At 29.2% G+C, this 20926-nt stretch overlaps 2 protein-coding genes and 1 long non-coding RNA gene across 7 annotated transcripts in view; 1 reads left to right on the top strand and 2 right to left on the bottom strand.

The window, feature by feature from the left end:
- Nucleotides 1-3648: 3648 nt before the first annotated feature.
- Nucleotides 3649-7943, top strand: LOC111639293 (twinfilin-1-like). 3 transcript variants are annotated; one of them, XM_023385139.1, is made up of 4 exons: nt 3649-4070; nt 4143-4238; nt 5127-5231; nt 7767-7943. In XM_023385139.1, the coding sequence occupies exons 2-4, from the start codon at nt 4155-4157 to the stop codon at nt 7926-7928; spliced, it is 351 nt and encodes a 116-aa protein (XP_023240907.1). In that variant the 5' UTR covers nt 3649-4070; nt 4143-4154; the 3' UTR covers nt 7929-7943. The 3 variants fall into 3 exon arrangements, with proteins under 3 accessions (XP_023240907.1, XP_023240909.1, XP_023240908.1); XM_023385141.1 differs by having other exon boundaries at nt 3651-4070; nt 7748-7883; XM_023385140.1 differs by lacking the exon at nt 7767-7943 and adding an exon at nt 7661-7723 and having other exon boundaries at nt 3651-4070.
- Nucleotides 7944-13790: 5847 nt separating this feature from the next.
- On the bottom strand, nt 13791-15379 carry LOC111639292. The gene has a single exon (XM_023385138.1). The coding sequence runs from the start codon at nt 15132-15134 to the stop codon at nt 14229-14231; it is 906 nt and encodes a 301-aa protein (XP_023240906.1). The 5' UTR covers nt 15135-15379; the 3' UTR covers nt 13791-14228.
- A 790-nt stretch (nt 15380-16169) lies between these two features.
- Nucleotides 16170-20926, bottom strand: part of LOC111639295 — a 29950-nt gene continuing 25193 nt past the window's right edge. For all 3 annotated transcript variants that reach the window (XR_002759038.1, XR_002759040.1, XR_002759039.1), the window contains one exon: nt 16170-16366. This is a non-coding gene — a long non-coding RNA (uncharacterized LOC111639295). The remainder of the gene's footprint in view (nt 16367-20926) is intronic.

Raw genomic sequence — 20926 nt, 5'->3', positions numbered from 1 at the left:
TTACATCATTCAATGAGAGGTTTGGTGAATTCCAGAAATACAAGATCTACCTGCAACTTTTTTCAACTCCATTTGATGTGAAAGTGGAAGATGCCCCTCCAGATGTCCAACTTGAGTTGATAGACATCCAGTGCAGTGATGAATTGAAATCACAGTTCAAAAATTCTAATCTCCTCACATTCTACAAAGAACTGCCAGATACATCATTTCCAAAACTGAAAGACAATGCTCAATTTTGTGCAAGCATGTTTAGCAGTACCTATGTATGCGAACAAACATTTTCGCTTATGAATTTAAACAAGTGCAAAACACGAAACAGGTTAACCAACGAGAATTTGGAAAATCTGCTGGTTGTTTCAACATCTGCCATTACACCAGACATCAAGAAGATTGCCTCCAGCATTCAATCTCAGCCATCGCATTAATCGCTTGGAGGTCCGGCCCCCAGTCAGTAAACTTAATCCTAATTTGGCCCTTCTTCCTAAAAGGTTGTGCATCCCTGTGTAAGTTATTATTTGTACTTTTGTATATTTATAATTGTTACAAATTAGATTCCATGAAAAATCTGTAGTGGTAGTCCATGTTTCAAAGCTTTAATTTTTGTGTAATTCTGTGCTTCAACAGATAACATAACTTATATCAGGGTTCCTATGCACCTGGAAAATCGGGGATTTTCATTAGTGTTCAGAAAAAGTCATGGAAAGTCAAGAAATTTGTTGAAAATTATCAAAAAGTAAGGGAATTTGTCTGCTTAGCTGTCTTGTTGATTTTGTTTGAGGAGTATGGCTGACCAAGTGTAGCCATCTGCAGGTGGCAAGAAGTAATGCTGCAACCTTTATTACAAATATAGCAAAATCCATTTTTCTATTGATACATTTTTAGTATTAGAGGACGCTACTAGATGTACAAATCCGTCTTTTATAAAATTTTTGTCTTTCTTATGTGCATAACTGCTTTCCTTACCTGATATCATGGAAACCATCTTCCAAAAATATTGAAAATTTTTTTTGGTGCTTAGTGCTGAACCTTACATATAATGAATAAATTTTAATTTTATGCATATAATAAGTTTTATTGTTCAATTGTATTGTAAGAATATATTTCAAAATCACTCAAAATCAGAACTAAATTACATCAAATTAATTGTTCAGTTTTTTAAAAATTTTGTTCTAATGTTTTGACAGTTAATACAAAGGCTTACTTTTACTGACAGTTGCAGGTCACTTTTAAAACTTAACATTAATTAATTGTTTATGTGAAGAATTATTATAAAATGCAAACTGAGGAACTCTATTGCAAAACTCCAGGGATCAAACATTCCCTAATATAATATACTGCCAGATCAATCAGCATTTTTAAATTTTAAACGTTTTGAGATTTTAGAAATGCTTTATCGTAAATTTGAGGGAATAATCTGCAATACTCTTGATAATGTAACATCAGTTAAAAATGTTTCAAAATATTTTAATCCTTACCAATTCCCCCCACAATTTTTGTTTATACCCTCAATTTGAAGTAAGGTTCAATGAATTGATTTTAAAAAATGAGAACAAAGTGCAAAAATTGATAAATAATACCAATAAATTACAAATATTTATCATTTTTATTTTAATAATTTTTATTGTGTAACAAAACATAATTTATAATTTCTTTCTAGTATATTATAAATTTATACTTTTATAGTGGACTACAGAATTCATTAATTTCCTGCACTTTTATACATAGTTTAGTAATTAGTTTAAAAGACATAAGGTTGGGTAACAAATATCACTGATTTTGACAAATTTAGGACTTAAAAACTGTCAAATTGATCATACCTGTAGTAATACTGTAGTATGTTATAGTTTTGAATATCAACTAGGTAGCCTGATCGGTTTTTTACATTGGAAAAAATGCTATATTTGAAAAGTTTTAAATTTAACTTTGTTTAAATTATGTTGCTGTATAAAAAGAGTTGCCCTTTTTGTTGAAAGATTGGTTTTAAAATTACGTGTTTCTAAGTCAAGAGTTAATCTTTTTTAAGCACAGTACAGTACTATTTGTATATTAGAGAATACTGTTTGTTGATTTTATGCTTCCTTGTGTTCACTAGATTTACATACAAATAATAATGATAAATGGTGAAAAATGAAAAAAAGCTCATGTTTTGTTTGTGAATTGTTCATTATTTCATTACATGGATCCTATCAAACATTTTTCTACAGGATGCTCGTACTATACTTTTTTGCACAGTCTTTGGAATGTATCAACTGTTCAAAAAGAGGGATAGATATACTTGAGTAAGTAAAATGCTGTTTTATTATGTGGATATTCTATACTGTAAGAAATGTGAAGGTCAGGAAATTTGGACAAAGTTGGTCAGAGAAAGTCAGGAAATTCAAAACAAAAATTTGAGTAGGAACCCTGTATATAGAATTTATTATATATTGACAATCTCTATTAATCTGTTTGCATATAATTAATTTTTGATTTGTTTCAGAGCAGAAAATACCTTGAGGCTGCTTTCCACATTACCAGAAATGAAAACTAAGTGGAATTGGAAAAATTAAGTAGATTCTGTTTCCTTCTATTTCCACAATACCAGAATATTGCAAACAGAATTAAGTCAACTTAACACAAGTCTCCAATTAAGATTGTTGTCTTTATAATAAAATAGATAAACAATGTAAAGGAAAGAATACTTCCTATCCTCTTCTAAAAACAATTCTAATTCTTTGCTTTGTCTTACTTTTTTGAAATGATCTGTTATTATCCCTTGATACAACAAGACATATAAAATGTCACTATTACTATGTCATAACCGTTGTTTTTTTTGTTGGTCAAAATTTGATAGAAGATCCAATCAAAACAAAAGTTGTATTTTATAAGTTTCTGACTGAATTTTGATGAATGGAGACTTCTGGATAGGAAGTAACATAATTTTTCCATTTCTATTTTTGGTGTACAGTGGAACCTCGGTATACGACCTTAATCCATTCCTGGTGTTTGGACTTATACCGAATAGGATGTATACCAAACCAATCTTTCCCATAAGAAGTAATGTAAAAATGATTAATCTGTTCTCATGTATAAAAAAAATGGCTGGCTTTAAACACCTCACTTTGGCTAGTTCCTGCTTGATTTTTCATGAGATCAGCATGTATCTTTTTAGCTTTCTCACAAATAATTGCTTCTGATAGGATGTCGCCAGCACTCTGTTTTTCAGTTATCCAAAGCAAAAGCAATTTCTCAACATGATCTTCATGATCAACATGATAATGTCTTCGATCTCTGTTTAGAAATTGATTTAACCCCTTATCTGATTTAATAATGTCTTTATTTTTCACAATTGTCGATATCGTCGTTCTCGGAATACGGTATGCAACAGTTAAAATATCGAACATGCATGCCACCTTCATATTTCTCAACAATTTCTTTTATCAGTTCCATTGTGATCCTAGTCATTTTTTTTAGTTTTCTGTTGCTTTTCATTTGCCTTTTTGCAATTCATGATTAATAAAAATAATAAAATTTTACTTACAAATTAAAATTGGAAGAAATTTAACAAAGTTATAAACCGTTGCACTGCAAACGTCTAGTCTGGTCTAGTACACTGATAGTGCTACTTGTTCATAGATGGCGCGTATAATTGAATTAAGTCGTATACCGAACAAAAGTCGTATACCGAGCAAAATTTGTTTCATCCAAACAGGACGTATTCTAAAGCAGACGTATACCAAGGTACCACTGTATTTTTTAGTAATATGGAAAGCAACCTTTACGCTTTCACTTTTCTGCTTTTAATCTGACTGAATACTAATACAGAATCATTATTGTTACTATTCATCATGTCAGTCTATCCAAGTTTTGTGAAATGTGCTGAATGATTCTCATTCTTTATGGTAGTATGCAATTGAATATTTTTATTGAATAATAATGTTTATAATTCTTAACTTGTATAAGATTATGACAGGTATTTAAATGCTTTAATTCATGAACAAAAACCATGCTACTTATTTTATTGTCTGGATAATAATGTTCTTCCTGGACAAGAATGGGTGTTTATAAGTTGGTGTCCGGATACAGCTACAGTTAGTAAATTTTAAATATCATTCGTATAATTTTGATATTTTATGCATAAAATAATAATAAATTGAAATTAGGTAAGAGAAAAAATGTTGTATGCTTCAACAAAAGCAACAATGAAGAAGGAATTTGGAGCAGGACAAATAAAGTATGAGCTTTTTGGCAGTCGAAAAGTAAGTATACATTTGATATCTGTAATAAATTTTATGTAGTTATATTAATCTTGTTTAATGAATTTTGTAGTATTAATAGTAACAACATTTTTGAAATTAGTGTGAACATTAAATAAATTTAAATGTAAATTGAAAAATATAATTTCCAGCTTTATATATATATTTTACTTAGATTCCTATCCAAAACACTAAAATCATTTTTATAGCTGATTGGATAGATTTTCAGTTTTGTTTGTTATATTACCATTCTCAGATTAGATTTGTTATGAATTTGACCAGTCTATACAAGAGATTTTCAGTCAGATTTGACATTTTGAAGAATCATTCTGAATTAGAAGAAATGCAAATTTTTATACTCTTAACCATCAATAAATCTTAATGTATTAAATATAGTAACAAACTTTTAATCACAAGTATCTGAGTTTCTGATTTGACTATAAGACTTGTGTGTTAAACATTCAATTTTATAAAAGCTTTTTTGTAGCTTAACCTGAGAGAATCAAAAAAAGATGTTATATAATTAAACATAAATTGTTCTAGGAAATTTGTCATTTTGAATTTGATCAACAAGCTAATTTACTTTAATAAAGAATAACTAATGTAATTGAAAAAGTTACTGTGTGGAAATTTTAAATATAAGAAGGTATAATATTTAAAATACTATAGAATAATATAAGGATAATAATATCATAGGTCCTATGATATTATTATCCTTATATTATTCTATAGTATTTTAAATATCAATACATTAGAAATTTTCTTTTAAAGTTTATAATTTAAATACAAAAAATGGTATTTTATTACACTTAATTTTACTTTATTCATGTTTAAAATACATATTTAGCTTTTACTTTTTAATATAATATATAAGAAATTGATTTATTTTAGGAAGATGTTACTTTGCAAGGATTTCATAAACACATTCAAGCAGAAAAGGCTCCAGCTCCATTAACAAATGCAGAAGAAGAGTTGATAGCTATAAAAAGAAGTACTGTAAGCACAATTTTTAAATTTATTCATTTGATTATGATGATTATTATGTACAGACCATTAAAATAAGTTTTCCCACACATTGAATACTGAACTTAATGTGAAATTGGATGGTCAAGACAGTTAAGGGCCTTACTGTTCTGTGCACTTGGGTTTGAACCATGCATGTTTCCAGGAATTTTTTGGATGGTCTATCCCAGAAACATTGAGCCCCAAGTCTCATCATCCAACAGGCCACATTGTTGAGCCTAAATGAACCAACAAAGGATATGGAGAAAAGGTTCTTAGTGCCTATAAGATAGAGCAAAAACTGAAAAACAAAAATATGCATTCAATTCAATTGATACCTCTTCTAAAATATTATATTATATTAGAAAAGGTAAATTTATATTATTTTAAAAAATGATTTTGATATGTTAGCATACAAAAACGAAATGCAATTAAAGTCATATTAAAATGTTTGTGCTTACGTAAATACAGTTAATTCTCCTAAAATGTGGTTATGTGTTTCTCAAAATCATCATACAATAAAATGTTATGCAATGTTATGGGGAAAAATAGAAGTAAAACACAAACTTTTGCTGTCTTGAAAAATTCAAGCACAACTTTTTCATTTCTTAAGAATTTGCATGCAAATAAACTGGATATAAGAGAAATGATGTAATATATGGGCATTTATATTCCTCCTCTCTGTGTTACTACATTCAGCTTGGTGACATTTCTTTACATTCACCTGATGTTAATAGCATAAAGTATAGTCACTTTGTAAAATTTATGCATAAGCTAAGATGATTTCACATTTTGATGATTTATTCCCCTATTTATCAACTACATACAAAACTGTATATTAGAAATACAAGCTTTAACAGGAGACTGTATTAAAATATACATCTCAAATGCAACACCGTTACACTGCGTATAGCAGATGTAATCTCTTAATAATTTTTTTAAAAAAATAAAAAGACGACGTCATTTCCAAAAACTTGAGCGATCATCATTTATTTCTTTTAAAGGTTCCATAGTAAAAACTTTTGGTCGGCCCGACTTTTTTTTTTATTTTTAGAAAGTAGAAAGGTCAGGTTGGCCAAAAGTTTTTACTATGGAATATTTAAAAGAAATAAATGATGATCGCCCAAGTTTTTGGAAACAACTACATCTTTTTATTTTTTAAAGAAAATTTCACCATCCAGCAAAACTTTAAAACTCTTAATAATTCTTAAATGTGGTATAAAACTATTTAACTTAGAATTTTGTAAATAGATTTGATTTAAGGTTACTTATTATTATGATGAAAAACTAGATGAATANATAATTTATGATAAAAATTACATACATAAATATAAATATTAGGAATTTTAAACTGGTATATAGTAGAACCCTAATTATCTGAACTGATTCTGATGTGTACCAAGGCAAACCCATAAGTGAATACACTACTTTTCTTATACTGTAATTAATAAAAGAAAGTTTAAAATGATAATATGCATTACAAAATGATTGGTTTCTGTTACCTTTCATCATCATACTTTAATTTGAGATAAATCATTCATGTTAAAATGTAACTACAATAATACATATTTTTATTCTTAAAACTTTTGTATGTTATTAGCTACATAATACATAAGAATAGTATTTTTACATCATTTATGATTAAATTAAATAAAGTATAAAGAGGCTTTGAAATGCTACCATATAAATATTTTATATTTATAATTTTTAATCCAAAATGATTGTGACCATCCACAATCATTTTGTCCACATTAACTCAGATAATTGGAGTTCTACTGTAGATTGATGTTTAAGTTAAAATTTTGGATAGTCCACAAACTATACATTATATAAAGTTTAGTAACAGATAAATAACTATATATAGTGCAGGCTGTCCATACAAAATTAATTAAAGTTTTTGATGTGTTATCTCATTTAAAATCATTTAACCTCATTTACATTATTAACTGTCTATTGCACTAAAGAAAAGAGTACTGTCAGAGTAAAATATTTTGCTAGAGACAAAATATTAAAATTAAATGTATTTAGTTTATTAATTTTGTATATAGGATTTTAAAATTTTACTCTTCTAGCAGATAGCAATATTTATGACTCTCTATTAACTTTTTATATTTTGATTTTCTTTTATAATTAAAATATACCATAATTTTATATCATAATGTAACTTTCATATTGACAGCAGGATGGCCAAAGGGATGAATCTACTCCAGCAGATCTGGGATCAAATCCAAGCGATGAAAAACCCAGAAATGTTTTGTGGTTTGTCCCAGATATGTTGAGGCTTGTTCTTCACCACCTCCATTGTGGACCTGGCCAAATCCTTGAGGGGTATTATTAAAAGACTTTCTTGGCTCCCACTGGGCAGAAAGAGAGAAAAACAAAAAATATTAAAATATTCTTATTTTAATAGTATTGCTTTATAGGAATTTGTTAATGTTTCAGTCAGGAGCCAATATTGGAATAGATGAAAAACATCAGACTATCCATATTTTAGTAATATTGCTTTATAGGAATTTGTTAATGTTTCAGTCAGGAGCCAATATTGGAATAGATGAAAAACATCAGACTATCCAAGGATTATCCTTTCCCATTTCAGATGATGCAGTTGCAGCATTAAAAGATTTAAAACAAAATGTCATTAATTATGTACAATTGGTAAGCATATTTTTTGTTCAGTATTTATTGTTTTGATATTATGAAAAAAAATAAATTCTAATTTTACAAGTTTATTTTGTTTGAATGTTAGCATTATGCATATAAATTGAATAACAATTAAATTTATATTTGATTTTATTGTTAGTCAATTTGATTATTATTATTCCTAATTAGTCTGTATTGAAGTATTTCTGATATGAAGCTTCTAAAATGTTATTAAATGCCAAAAAATTGATAGAATTTCTTATAGCAGAATTAACAGAATTAACTGTTATTAGAATGTCATACAAAAGAAAATCAAATTCATCATAATTTAACTTAAGTTATAATTTAAATTTATTCCAAAGATAGTATATACAGTAGCTTAAACAGCAACTCATACAATCTAATGGTATTAATTTTGGCCAGTTTTTGTGATTTTACAGTTTCCTATCATATTTAATGATAGGAAATATAATAGGAAACTGTCATATTTAATGATAGGATAGTTTACTTTATATCACCATCTGATGCCATCTATAAAGCACTTTAATTATGATAAAATAAAATTTGGTTATCTTTTATTTTCAGACATACAAACATATGAGAACAAAAATTTTGAAAATGTCACTTTAAAAAAAAATGCTTTATAATTGGCAATATTAAAATGAAAGTGGTCACTAGTAATGTCGTCAGATACCTATAAGTTACAAAATGAACAGCTGGATTCTGTTTGTGGCTATTAATTAAAGCTAAATAATTAATAAACAGTTTGGCAGGAGGTAGGCCACCAGGCTGAAATCTTTTGTTAAACATAATTATTATAATGTTCTGAAGGAAGCTTTATGTAAGTCATGGTTATTTGTTACAACTGAAGAGGGTTATTTATAGCCAAAATGAATTTTGTAACAACAAATAGAATAATAAATATCTGTATCAGCAAAACAGTCCATTGTGTTTCATAATTTGTTGATGGAATAACATTTAAACTTATTGGAAAGGCTTTGGAAAGATACCTATTGTAATATTGTCCTAGTTGAATACCTATTGTAATATTGTTTTAAAATATGCAGTATGTAGCCACCCACAAAGTAAGATTAATTTTTTATGATTTCTTTTATAATGATTATNAAAATAATTTATAGCGAATATTATTTTTTAAAACTATGTATGAATCATTGTCTTACAATATAAAGTAGAAAAACTAGTACTTTAAGAAAACTGTTTTGTATTATAAAGTTTTAAATGTATCTATAATAGTTTTAAAAATGCTACATAAAAAAAGTTTAAAATACTGTATAATCAAAATTTTTGCATCGTAAAAATCATTTTCTACTTTAAAAAAGATATAGTAATGTAATATTATTGTTAAGAAAGTAATAATCTTGCATCAGCATTATGCTTCCATTATGCATTTTCTAGATTACATCTTTATATTGTATAAAGATGTGTAATCTAGAAAATGCACTGGAAAAAACAGCATCGATTCTACATATATTGATGCAGTAAATATCAATTTATAAAACATAAGATCAGATATTCAAAAATGCTAATAGGAAAGTACACCAACTCGACTATAAATAACAGCACAGCAATAAAAATCAGGTTACTGCCTTGACTACGGATAATAACAAGAAAATGTAGGACGTTTTTTTTTTAAATATTAAACTCGCAGTACTGCAACATTTAAGTAGTGTCTCAATAATTACGATAATCTGATTCGTTCGTCGCACTTCATATCCGGACAGTAATGAAGTTATCGACCTCTACAGGATATGAAAGAAAAACTTGTTTAGTAACAATTCTCTAGAAAGGAAGGGGAGATGAAAATATTCGAATCTATATATACAAATAAAACCGAAAAAATTAGTTTGTTTGGTGATTTTTTTAAGTTAGGCGCGGTGACCAGGTGTGAGACAGGTGTGACCCATCCAGGCACCTGTTCCACGTTTAGACACTTTAAGCACACCTGGTCGATCTATCCCGAGTCGTTCCTGGAGAAGGAAAATGAACTGTTGTCCCGCTCTCCGGACACTGACCTCAACCAGAACATTGTGCCGGTTAACCAATGAAGGATGAGATAAACAAACGTAATAAACAAGACGGTACGATGTTTCAAGAACGTTTAAAATCCGTACCAATAACGAATTTTTAAACGGTGAAACGTATTCGTGAGAATTTTAGTATGTACTTCTCCATTACCTAATTTGTTCTTTGTGCGTCCATTCACTTTCTACTCTAGTGACGTCATGGCATGATTCATGATAAGTTCCTCTACACCGTTCCCATGGCAACGTATCAGACAGTAGTTGACTGAAGAAGGTCTGACGTCAAGATAATTCTTATCTTTTAATAAATTTTATAAACAAACATACACTTTAAACGTGAAGCTAGTGTTATTTTTTAATGCATAATTATTGCAAGTAAATTAAAGAAGAGGAGGAGGAGGATGCTTTAACCAATACATTGCTGAAATGTAGGAATATTAAATAAAATTTCTACCTTAATAATTAAAATTTTTATATATTTTTTTAAAGTTAAACATGATTAATAATTTTTATTTATTAAACAGATGTAACTATAAACGATCACGTGATGTTTTGTAGCTTTTGGAAAACAATTCTTTTACTTTTTTATAATTAATTGAGCAATATTGTACCAGCTTTTAAGAATAGACTACAATAATAATGATTATTCATTGTGAAATTATAACAAAGCCAATCACAATGGTTTCTAGTGGTCACTTCCTGTACCCTTTACTTACAATTGCTTCCTGTTTGGATTTATTTTACTTTGTTTTCTTGCAACCACTTCATTATAACTGATTTTTTTCCTCTTTTTATAATTCATTAATAGGATAAAAGTGCATACGATACCGTTTTAAATCAATGTAAAACGTAACATAAACACGGTAGATGTAAACCGTGCAACGTGGCTGTGGTAAACATTGAAGAGGAACGAAACGTATAGCCACAATTGCTTTTATAATTGAATTTAAACTCGTAAAATTGAACAATAAGAATTTTTTATTGCTAAAATTTCGGTACTGTATGCGAGTTTTTTATGTTTTAAAATATGAAATTCTTTTTCCAACGTAAGCAATTTTTAAAATAATAAATAATAAAAAAAGAAAATAGTTTTATATTTTGAGGAAATGCGTAATGTTTTTATTTTCTTGACGTACGTTTGTAGTAAATGTAAACATGTCGATTGATATTTTAGTTTAACCCGCACGGAATACGACATTGATGACGTCGGAGTAGTGATTAAGTTTTGATAAGATTAACTAGTGTGACGTTATCAACTGTAAGCCGTCGAATGACGTTTATAGACAGTCCTCAAACGTACACAGATCGTACAGAATCGACAGATTTTTTTGATTATCTTTGATTATAAATTTCTAAGAAAAAAATTATATTCGATACTGAAAAAAAATCAGATAATAAATTGTAAAAAAAAGTGTTTAAATAATATATTAAATAGTGTTATATAATGTTACATTTTTATTAATTTCTCGCATCTTTGAGTAATTTCTGACGAAAATGTAGCAATGTATTTCTATGAACGTTACTAAGAGTCATTGATCATTAAAAAATGGCAGTAGCAAAAACATAATTAGTCACTCGACGTGGCTCTCATTTATATGCAATTCATCATTTAAAATTTTCGATTTTATATAATCGAAGCATATATTTGCTTCGATTATATAAAATTTGCTTTAAATTAATTCTTAAAAGTATGTTTTAATGTCCTGTATTAATAAATATAATTATTAAACGCATGTTAATGTTTATGCCCAGACAGGGATCCGAGACACGGGGCCTCCAAAATTTAACGTTTTATGTAAAATTATGATACGAAAGTAATAAAAATTAAAGTTTATTTAAATGGTGCAAAATATTGATTTCATGACTCTCGGACGGGATAAGGGTTTCATTGTAATCGGCCTGAGATCACCTATCTCTGTTTAAAAATTCAATATTAAATCCATAAAAATAAAATATATAAATATAAATAAGCGAATAGTATTGTAATAAAGGCTGAAATAATTTTTAAAATCGATTTTATAAATTAAAAATAGCTTTATCTGCACGATCAAAACAACATGGAGTAGTCTTGGTAATTTGCATAAATGGCTGCTGTACGATGATTAGCAATCGATGAAAAGTTAAAAATCATCATTCATATCCATTTCTACTATTGATATAAAGAGTTTAAATGTATTTTCTTAATTTTAATAAGGTAAATACCACCGAAAGTTCATGCACTTTAAATGCCACGTGTAAGTTTATTTATATCCTGGCGTATTCGACGCGGATACGAAATACATTTATTTCGTAGCTTTTATCGATTGTTATTCCTTTCTAAATAATAGCAGGTTGCATAAATTTAATGCAAGCGTTTTTATTACTCTTAATTAACACTAACTACTCTTAAACAAAGCTGTGATTAAACAGAAGCAAAATGGCCGTATAAAAATAATACATACTTAACTTTAAAATATCCTGTTACAGAATGTAGGATGAGATACAAACAAAATTAGTATCCTAATGCTGTGAAACATAAATAAAGATAACGTAATTATCTGTACGAAGTGTAAAGCTATCGGTCATAATCAGTGGAAATGGAATGTATCGTAACAAAGATCAAAATTATGCTAATTATGACTGATTTCCTGCTCTGTTGAGACTATCATTCGATCAATAAAACAAAGCAAGGACGTGAAAGTTGGGTATCAAACAAGGTTGGTACTTTGGTTCCAACAACGATTAGAATTCTCGTGTCATTGTATGTTATGATGTAACATCAGTTGGTATTTCGTATAGGTTACGTTTGCCCGGAGTGGTTCACACGGAAATTCTCGCGACATCACTGTAATGTAAACGATAAATCATTCATGAATTTGGTTGTCATCTATTAAAGTTTTTTCTAATTATTTTGAATTTTAAGTTCTCCAAAATTTAAAAAAAAAAATCTAAAAATCTCCGAAAAGCTTTTATATAATTGGCACCATTAAAAACTCGAGGTTCCGCTTCTAGATTTAAAATTTCATATTTTTAGTAATAAATTATCGATTCTGTTACGGTTAAATGCAATTCTTTGGTTTTCATAAACCAAATTTTACATAGCGTACACCATTTTGAAGCGTAAATTTTGAGTAGATTTTTATATTTCTAGAAAAAATGGATAATGTGCAATTATCGATATCCGCCGAATGTTTACGAATTTGTCACATTATCGTTAAAAACGTGACCCCTGCGATAGGTTTTGGTTTCACCCAGATAGCAGTTTCCCTACAAGGTCAGAGCCGCTGCTGGAGGAAACTCGGATTGGGAAATCCTCGCAGTCCTTACATCAGACGAATGACGTCATTAGTGACGTGACAAATAGTGGAAATTTTCAGCATCGACATATGGTACTGTTGTTAATCAGGACAGAAGGTCGTATACCTAGCAGATTGACTCATAAAACACCTGCCATAGACAATAATAGATGTAAATGCGGAACAGGTTAATGTCCTCGTTTTAACCAAAAAGAGGTTCTGTCCCATATCAAGGTTGACAAAGCACGATCTGTTATGTTCTAGTCCGTCGGGAGGTATCGGTCGCGTAGTTAACACCTGAGAAACAACATCCTGCTTTCCCCAAATTTATACAGGAAATGGGCAATGAAAGCAACAGCTGTCTAGTCTGGGCTAAACAGGTTCTATTGTCAATAAAAAGCTAGACTCGTCGTTTGTATTTTGATTCAGAATTTTTCGTTTATCAGTTTGTTGTTCGTCGGAGATTAGGTCAAGGGAAATTAGAACAAATTTTACGTACGAATATGCCCTTGACCCATATAAGATTTTTTGATGAGACCAAAATAAAGCGTTTCGTTCTAAAGCGAATGGATAGCGATAACAAAAACACAACTATAAATGACATCAAAGTAGCTTTTATTTTAAATTCTGCTTCAGAAAAATACATTTCATTCACACAAGAGTAATAATGGTTTAAAAACATTCGTGATTAAAACTGTACATGTGACGTTTTCCCCCTTTTTTTAAACCGATATTGATAAGGTAACAAATGTACCATAAACCAAGCTCCCCACAGGAAGCCTTAAATACATATATTTCTGCCCATTATCGGCAGACGAATACGAGAGAAAAAATAAACTATCATCAGTAAACAACATTATTATTTGTTTTTTCCATAATATGGTCAATGGACAGTTTGGGCCCTCCAACTCCTCGTGACTAGAACTGAGATTTCTTCTTTTAAGTACAAGAGTTTCAGTCTAGTCTTACATCAAGGAACTGGTCGATTGGAATAACTCGATGCCTGATTTTAAATACTGATTTTTTCTGTTTGTTCAGACTGTGAGAGCTAAAATGGGAGTGCACATTTTGAAGGACTGCGTGGAAGATAGTCCTTCTACTGCCTGTTTGGCGCATAAATCGGGTAGAGAGAGTCCTCTTCTCAAACAATTTTGCCTTATATCGTTATTTGTCGTTGGATAGGGACGGGTTTTTACATTTTTCCTTTGCTCCGTCCGGGCATTTCCTAAAAAACCTAAACCTTGAAAACTAGATCTGAAAACTGATACCAATCCACAGATTTGTTCTACGTCCATAGAACTCTCGGGCGAATCCAAATAAGTATAGGAATCGGAATCACTGTTTGTATCCGTGTAACTTTCACTATCGCTATCACTGTCACAATCGATAGAATTTGTTCTTTTAACTCTCCAGTTCGTCAAGTCATTAGAAACATCGTAACAGTCTCTTCTCCTCTTCACCCTAACAATGTCGTCGTCTTCGTCATCTTCCGACGTTCTTCTTTTCAGGCACCTACTTCTCACGTGACATTTCTCGTCGAATTCTTTAACTTCGTCCATATTAAAATCCGAATGTTCTGTTTTCTTTTCGCAATTACTAACGGGGAGATCGCTGACATCATCCAACTGACCACGTGACTCGCTGACATCACTGGCGTGTGTCGCTAAGCAACCGAATACGTCGTTAGGCCTAGTTTCGATGTTGCCGTTCTCTAATAAAACGTCTTTATCTCCGTTTAAAACACGTTCTTCGTTTATAGATTGGTCCTCACTTACTTTGTACGTGCAGATTTCATCCACTACGGTATTCCTGACTCGTCTCAAAACGTTGGCTACTAAAACATTCTTATGCAAATTCGAATTACCACGTTGGTTACGATACGTTGCTATTTTACCCAGGGATATGTTTATAAGTCTCTGCGTTTCCGTTTCTAGTACCATTTTTGGAGCACCGACATATAAAATTCACACCGACATCAACTTAATCCTCTTTCAGAATGACGGTTGTAACGATTGCTAATCTGCTTTTTTCCAACCGGATAGACAACTGACGTCACCTCGGGCGTTGTAACCAATAAGAGAGCGCTTTTTTCTGACTTACAACTGAATTGACCAATGTCGGACGTTGTTGTCGGAATACATCACCGCTACGGAAATCCAATCAGTCGCTCGGGAAGTGTAAACGTCATAAACGCCAAGTCAGAATTTCCATGTCGATATCATTACCGATAACGTACGCGCTCTGGCGACGTAAATGTTGGAAATTTCTTTTTAGATTTTCCAACTTAAAATGTTTAATGCATTTTCATACTATTAATGATATATCATATATGATGTTTAAAAAATATGATTTTTTGGTTTATTTAATACCCATTTTTAAAAAAGCATTCTAAAAATATCGAAAAAAAATTCATAAACAATTAATTTTGTTGATTTATAAAGTTACAAATAAATTGTCATAAATTCTATAATTCTGATTATTTTAGACTCATAAAAATATTATTGACACCATTCTAAGCCAGGAAATTATCGCGTGATTTTCAGGTTTTATTATTGATTTATAAAAGCTGTCACGTTGAATTTGTTCCAAAATTTTTTAATCTTTCATAAATCTTCCTATTTTAAAATCTTTAAATGGCAAATTTTAACTTTTGCAGAATTTCAGTTACAGTTCCAATGAAAAGTTAAATCTTATGAAGAATGTTAATTTCAGTTTCAATGAAACTGAATGAAAGCATTAGTTTCAGTTTCAAATATGCCATTTTTAGTTTTAATAAAAAATATTTGTAAAATATTTTCATCGAAGTTGGCATATTTGAAACGTTTGTATCATAAATTTACAATCATTTACAATATAAAACATTTTTGTATATTTATCAAGATGATTACGAATGAATATGCATTTTATTCGATTACACAAAAGTTTATGAAAAATTTTATATTCTTAATAAATTAAAAATCAAGCCAGATAGCCTACAAATTTGTTTTTAATAAATTTATTCAAAAATAATGTAAAAAGAACATTTTATATCAGAATTTAAAAAATGGATATTGGTGGGTTTTCTTTTATTATGAATCCAAGTTTTCAACGGAGACACGGAATGGGAGAACTTCCAATAACTCTTGTTAAAGATGAATTTGCTCAGTCAATAAAATGCCTGGTATGTGTTGAACTGAAAAATAAAATAAAATTTTTCATACAAATTTAAAATATATTTAAATCTAAACTAAAATACGAAAAATATTTGGAAGTAAACTATCTTTTCAGATACCATTTGATCATTTAGATATCATTTATTTATTTATTTTCTTTTACCAATTTTCTTCTGTGGATTGAAAGAAACTGAGGAACCTTTTGAAATGATTGCTGAAATTGGTCTGCATGAATTGCTAAGCAAAGTTCGACCTGCAATTCGGGGAATCCCCTTTCTCAGTTTTAGTGTCGGTCAGTGGCAAATGATGACATGCGCACTGAGCGTACTATAGGCTTACTGTGCACTTTTTCAGTCAGTTTCATTCAGACAAGCAGTCACTGTGTGTAACTTTTTTTTTTTTATATTTGTAACTCCAAAATAGTACAGGTGTCGACGAAAAGAAAAAGTATGGCATCATCTGGAGAAATTGTTAAGAAACGAAGGAAAGCTATCGACCTTGAAATGAAAATAAAGATCATACAAGACTACTGGTAAAACGGTTAAAGAAATAGCATGTGACTTGAAATTGACAAATTCGACAATTTCAACGATTTTAAAGGATAAAGTTAGAGTGAAAGGGGTGATGAAATGGTATTTCATCGATAGGATTTAAAGCCATAATAACTATGCAATGAAAAGGTCTTATTCATAAGATGAAGAAATTATTGGCGATCTGGTTTGACGATCAGATGCAAAATAATATGCCGATAAACTTTTTAATAATTCAAGCTAAGGCATGCAGTATCTTTGAGACTTTGAAGGTAAAAAATAGACAGAATCATTTACAGCCATGGATGGTTTCAATGGTTTAGGCAGAGATTCAACCCACATAATTGGAGAATCAGTGGTGAGGCGGCAAATGTGGATGTAGAAACAGCAGAAAAATTTGTTGACGAATTGGATGGAATAATTAAAAAAGGCAGCTACTGCCCAGAACAGATATTCAATGCGAATGAAACCGGGCTTTGGTGGAAAAAATGCCTGAAAGGTCCTATATGCACAAAGAAGCTAAAGCAATGCCTGGTTTCAAGGCTTTTAAAGACAGGATCATGTTGTTGTTGGGAGGGAATGCCATAGGGTTCAAGTTAAAGCCTTTCCTGATCTATCGCTTTGAAAACCCATGTGCATTAAAGAATGCTAGTAAAAACATTATGCCTGTTTACTATCGTGTAAATAAAAAAGCATGGATGATGCAACCTTTATTTGAAGATTAATTTTTGAACTGCTTCATACCCTCAATCCAGCATTATTGTTTGAAAATGGCAGTTCCTTTTAAAATTATTCTCCTGCTTGATAATGCTCCAAGCCGCCCCTAGCATCTTGATGATCTACACCAAGACGTAAAGGTAGTGTATCTTCCTCAAAACACAACTGCTGTCCTACAGCCAATGGATCAGGGTGCAAAGCATTCAATGTATGTTCAAAGCATTTTATTTGTGCATGACTTTTTCCCAAGCTGTAGCAGCAACAGAAAATGATGTAGTAACCCTTCATGATTTTTGGAAATCATACAGTATTTTAAATTGCATTAAAAACATTAAATCAGCTTGGGACGAAGTGACAGATAAATGTATGCAAGGCATATGGAGAAAATGCATTAAAAGTTTTGCGAACAATATCAAATTGTTTGACAATCGTGAACAAACTGATGGTAATTCAAACAATTGCAGGCCTTGCCAATGTGCTTAATTTAGATGTTGAAGTGGAAGACATTGCTGAATTAGTGGATTATGCCAATGGAGAGCTAACAAATGAGGATTTAATAGAGTTAGAAACAATGTAGCATTTGGAAGAGGAAGAAGAGGAAAGAACTAAAGAAGTGAAAAAGAAATTCAGTGAAAAAGGCTCCCACTGAAGTTTGGAAGGGGACTTCCAAATTTCAGTGGTACTGCCAGTAGCAAAACAACAAATGAAAGATTGAGGCAGTGAAAGTATCAGCCATGGCCACTGCAAATTAAAATTTGAGAAAGAACCCCTCTCAAAAGAAAATTCTGGCTCAATAGTAGGTCCACTGATACCATATTAAATACTTTTTTATGCATTACATTGTTAATTGCAAAATCTACAAATTTAATTATTTCTTTTAAATTAGCATTTAACAGAATATTTTTAATTTCAGTTTAAATCAATCTATAATATTTATTGATTCATTTTATTATATTTACTAGTGTGATTACAGTTTGGTTTATCTCAATAGAATTATAAGAATTGATAATACTACTGAATTTAATTTATATGGTTAATTTATAGATATATAAATAAATTCAGCCTTGAAAATCAAAAAAAATTTTAAATAAATTTAATTGCTTTAAATTTGTTTAAACAAGCAATATTAAATTTATTAAAACATACCAATATTATAGAAAGTTCTTTTGATAAAGTATATATATTTATATATCTTCATCAAGCCATAAAGTTTCATTTACCAATAATTTGAAATAAAACAAATTTCAAAATCTTTTATCAAATTATTTTATCAATAATAAATTAATAATCATCACTTTTATCAAAAACTGATTGATGTTATTGATTATGTTATTGATTATTTCATAATTTTTGTTGATATCAATTATCTTATAAGGTAATTGAAATATTTATATTTTCTTAAATATACTTAAATTGCTTTTACTGTAGAATTAATATCAGTTTCTTTTTAATATATCTGAATTAGTAAGATTTTTTATGCATAAGTATTTTCAAAAGAATTCAGATTTGAAAATTCTGTCCACAGTTACTGTTCTGAAATGATGTTTAATTTTTCAATTCCAATGATGATAAATAATATAAATACAGTATATGCAAACATACTATTTCCATTTTCAACTGTCCTCACCCGAAGATGGCCTGTTAACCAGGTAGAAAACATTTGCATTATTTAAACTTGACCCATTGTTAAATGACAAATTAATTCAGCTGAGTAATCCCGTGGTTATATTTTGTCCTTACTTTTTTGTTATCATTTCTTAACTAATGACATTATGTTAAAGCATTTGAAAAAGCAAAATATACTATTTAATACCATTCTAATTTACAGATTCTGAGAATAAATTTGTTAGCTTTGGTCATTTGTTATATAGACACATGACTTGAGCAAAAAATGAATTTTTCTCAGTGAAAGTTGAAAACTGTTAATTTTTTTTTTAATTTATAAAAAAATAATCATTTTTACTTAGTGTTTTATTAATACAGTAGTCTATATCTATTTAAGTTACCTCACATTACCAGAAAATTTTTACTATAATTTTTTGAAATTAGAATAGAGAGCTAGAAGTCTATCATCAGTCTATTTTAAAAATTAGTCTAACCACATAAACTTATTAAGTATTGGAATAATAATAACATCATTATGAATTTGGGCCCACCTTCATATACTCATATGAAGGTGGGCCCAAATACTTCTCTTGGTAGCCTGAATTGGTATCAGATCTGTACTTATGGCAAAAAGAGCATTATCAAATTTTATTTATAAGTTTGAATTTTTTATGTTTAAGTACAAATGAATAATGTACACTTACAGTTTTATATTTTGAAATGTATTCATCTTTAATTAACTGCTCATTCTGAAGAAGTTTTATGTAATATTAATATTGCAATAATTGAACTTTTTTGTAAGCATTATTGTAATTGTTTACTTGTTTACATGATTTTAATGCACACATAAATGTAAGACTTTATAAATTTCAAATGTTTCATAGATGTTTAGTTTATCATTAAATTAAATCTCATTCGGAATCTCTTGTATTAATTTTTAAAATTTTGCATTATTTTATAGATGGTTTATCTTCTATTAATTCTGCTATCCAGATTAAATCTTTAATGGCACTACAGTACCTTTATATCCTTATTATAACAGACTGATGCCAATTTTAAATAGTTTAAAGCAAAATGCAAGTAAAAATAATTCTATTAATTACTTTTTAATAAATTACAATTTCATAATTTGTACTTTTTAATTTTTAAAAAGAAGATATTGAAGCAAGTACACCTTCAAAAGAGGTCAATTCACCTTCACAATTCAGAAGAGGTTATTTCAGAAAAATTATTTTGGATACAGTTCATTATTTGGAACAGAAACTTTAAAATATTTTATTACATGTTAATTTAATAGCTAATTTATCATTTTGGAAATGTTTCAAATAGTGTTACTATTCAAATTGTTTTTCTAAACATAAAATACAAAATTATACTTTTATGCATATACTTTATTTACATATTAATTATGAAAAATTTATTCTATAATTTTTTTAAATATGAAAATAAGTAAAATAAAAAATATTTCTACATATGTTTTAAAAGTTAAGTTATGTAATATAAAACAAATCAAAATTAATGTTTTTTCTGCATCAAATAACAAAACTGTAAAAAAAATTTATATTAGTAAGCTACCAATAAATAAAATTTATAGGATTTATAGAATAATTATTGAAAGAAACACAAAAATATTTATGGCTTTATATTACTATACTAGTAGTTTAAAGCTTATATACTTTAAATTATTGATTTTAAATTATTGATCTTGTCTCAGACAGCCAGAATTGC

The sequence above is a fragment of the Centruroides sculpturatus genome, unplaced genomic scaffold, assembly GCF_000671375.1.
Source record: "Centruroides sculpturatus isolate CEXI.00-Female unplaced genomic scaffold, Cexi_2.0 scaffold1275, whole genome shotgun sequence".
Taxonomy (NCBI): Eukaryota; Metazoa; Arthropoda; class Arachnida; order Scorpiones; family Buthidae; genus Centruroides; species Centruroides sculpturatus.
The sequence above is the reverse complement of the archived record's forward strand: the minus strand, read 5'-3'. Positions and strand labels throughout refer to the sequence as shown.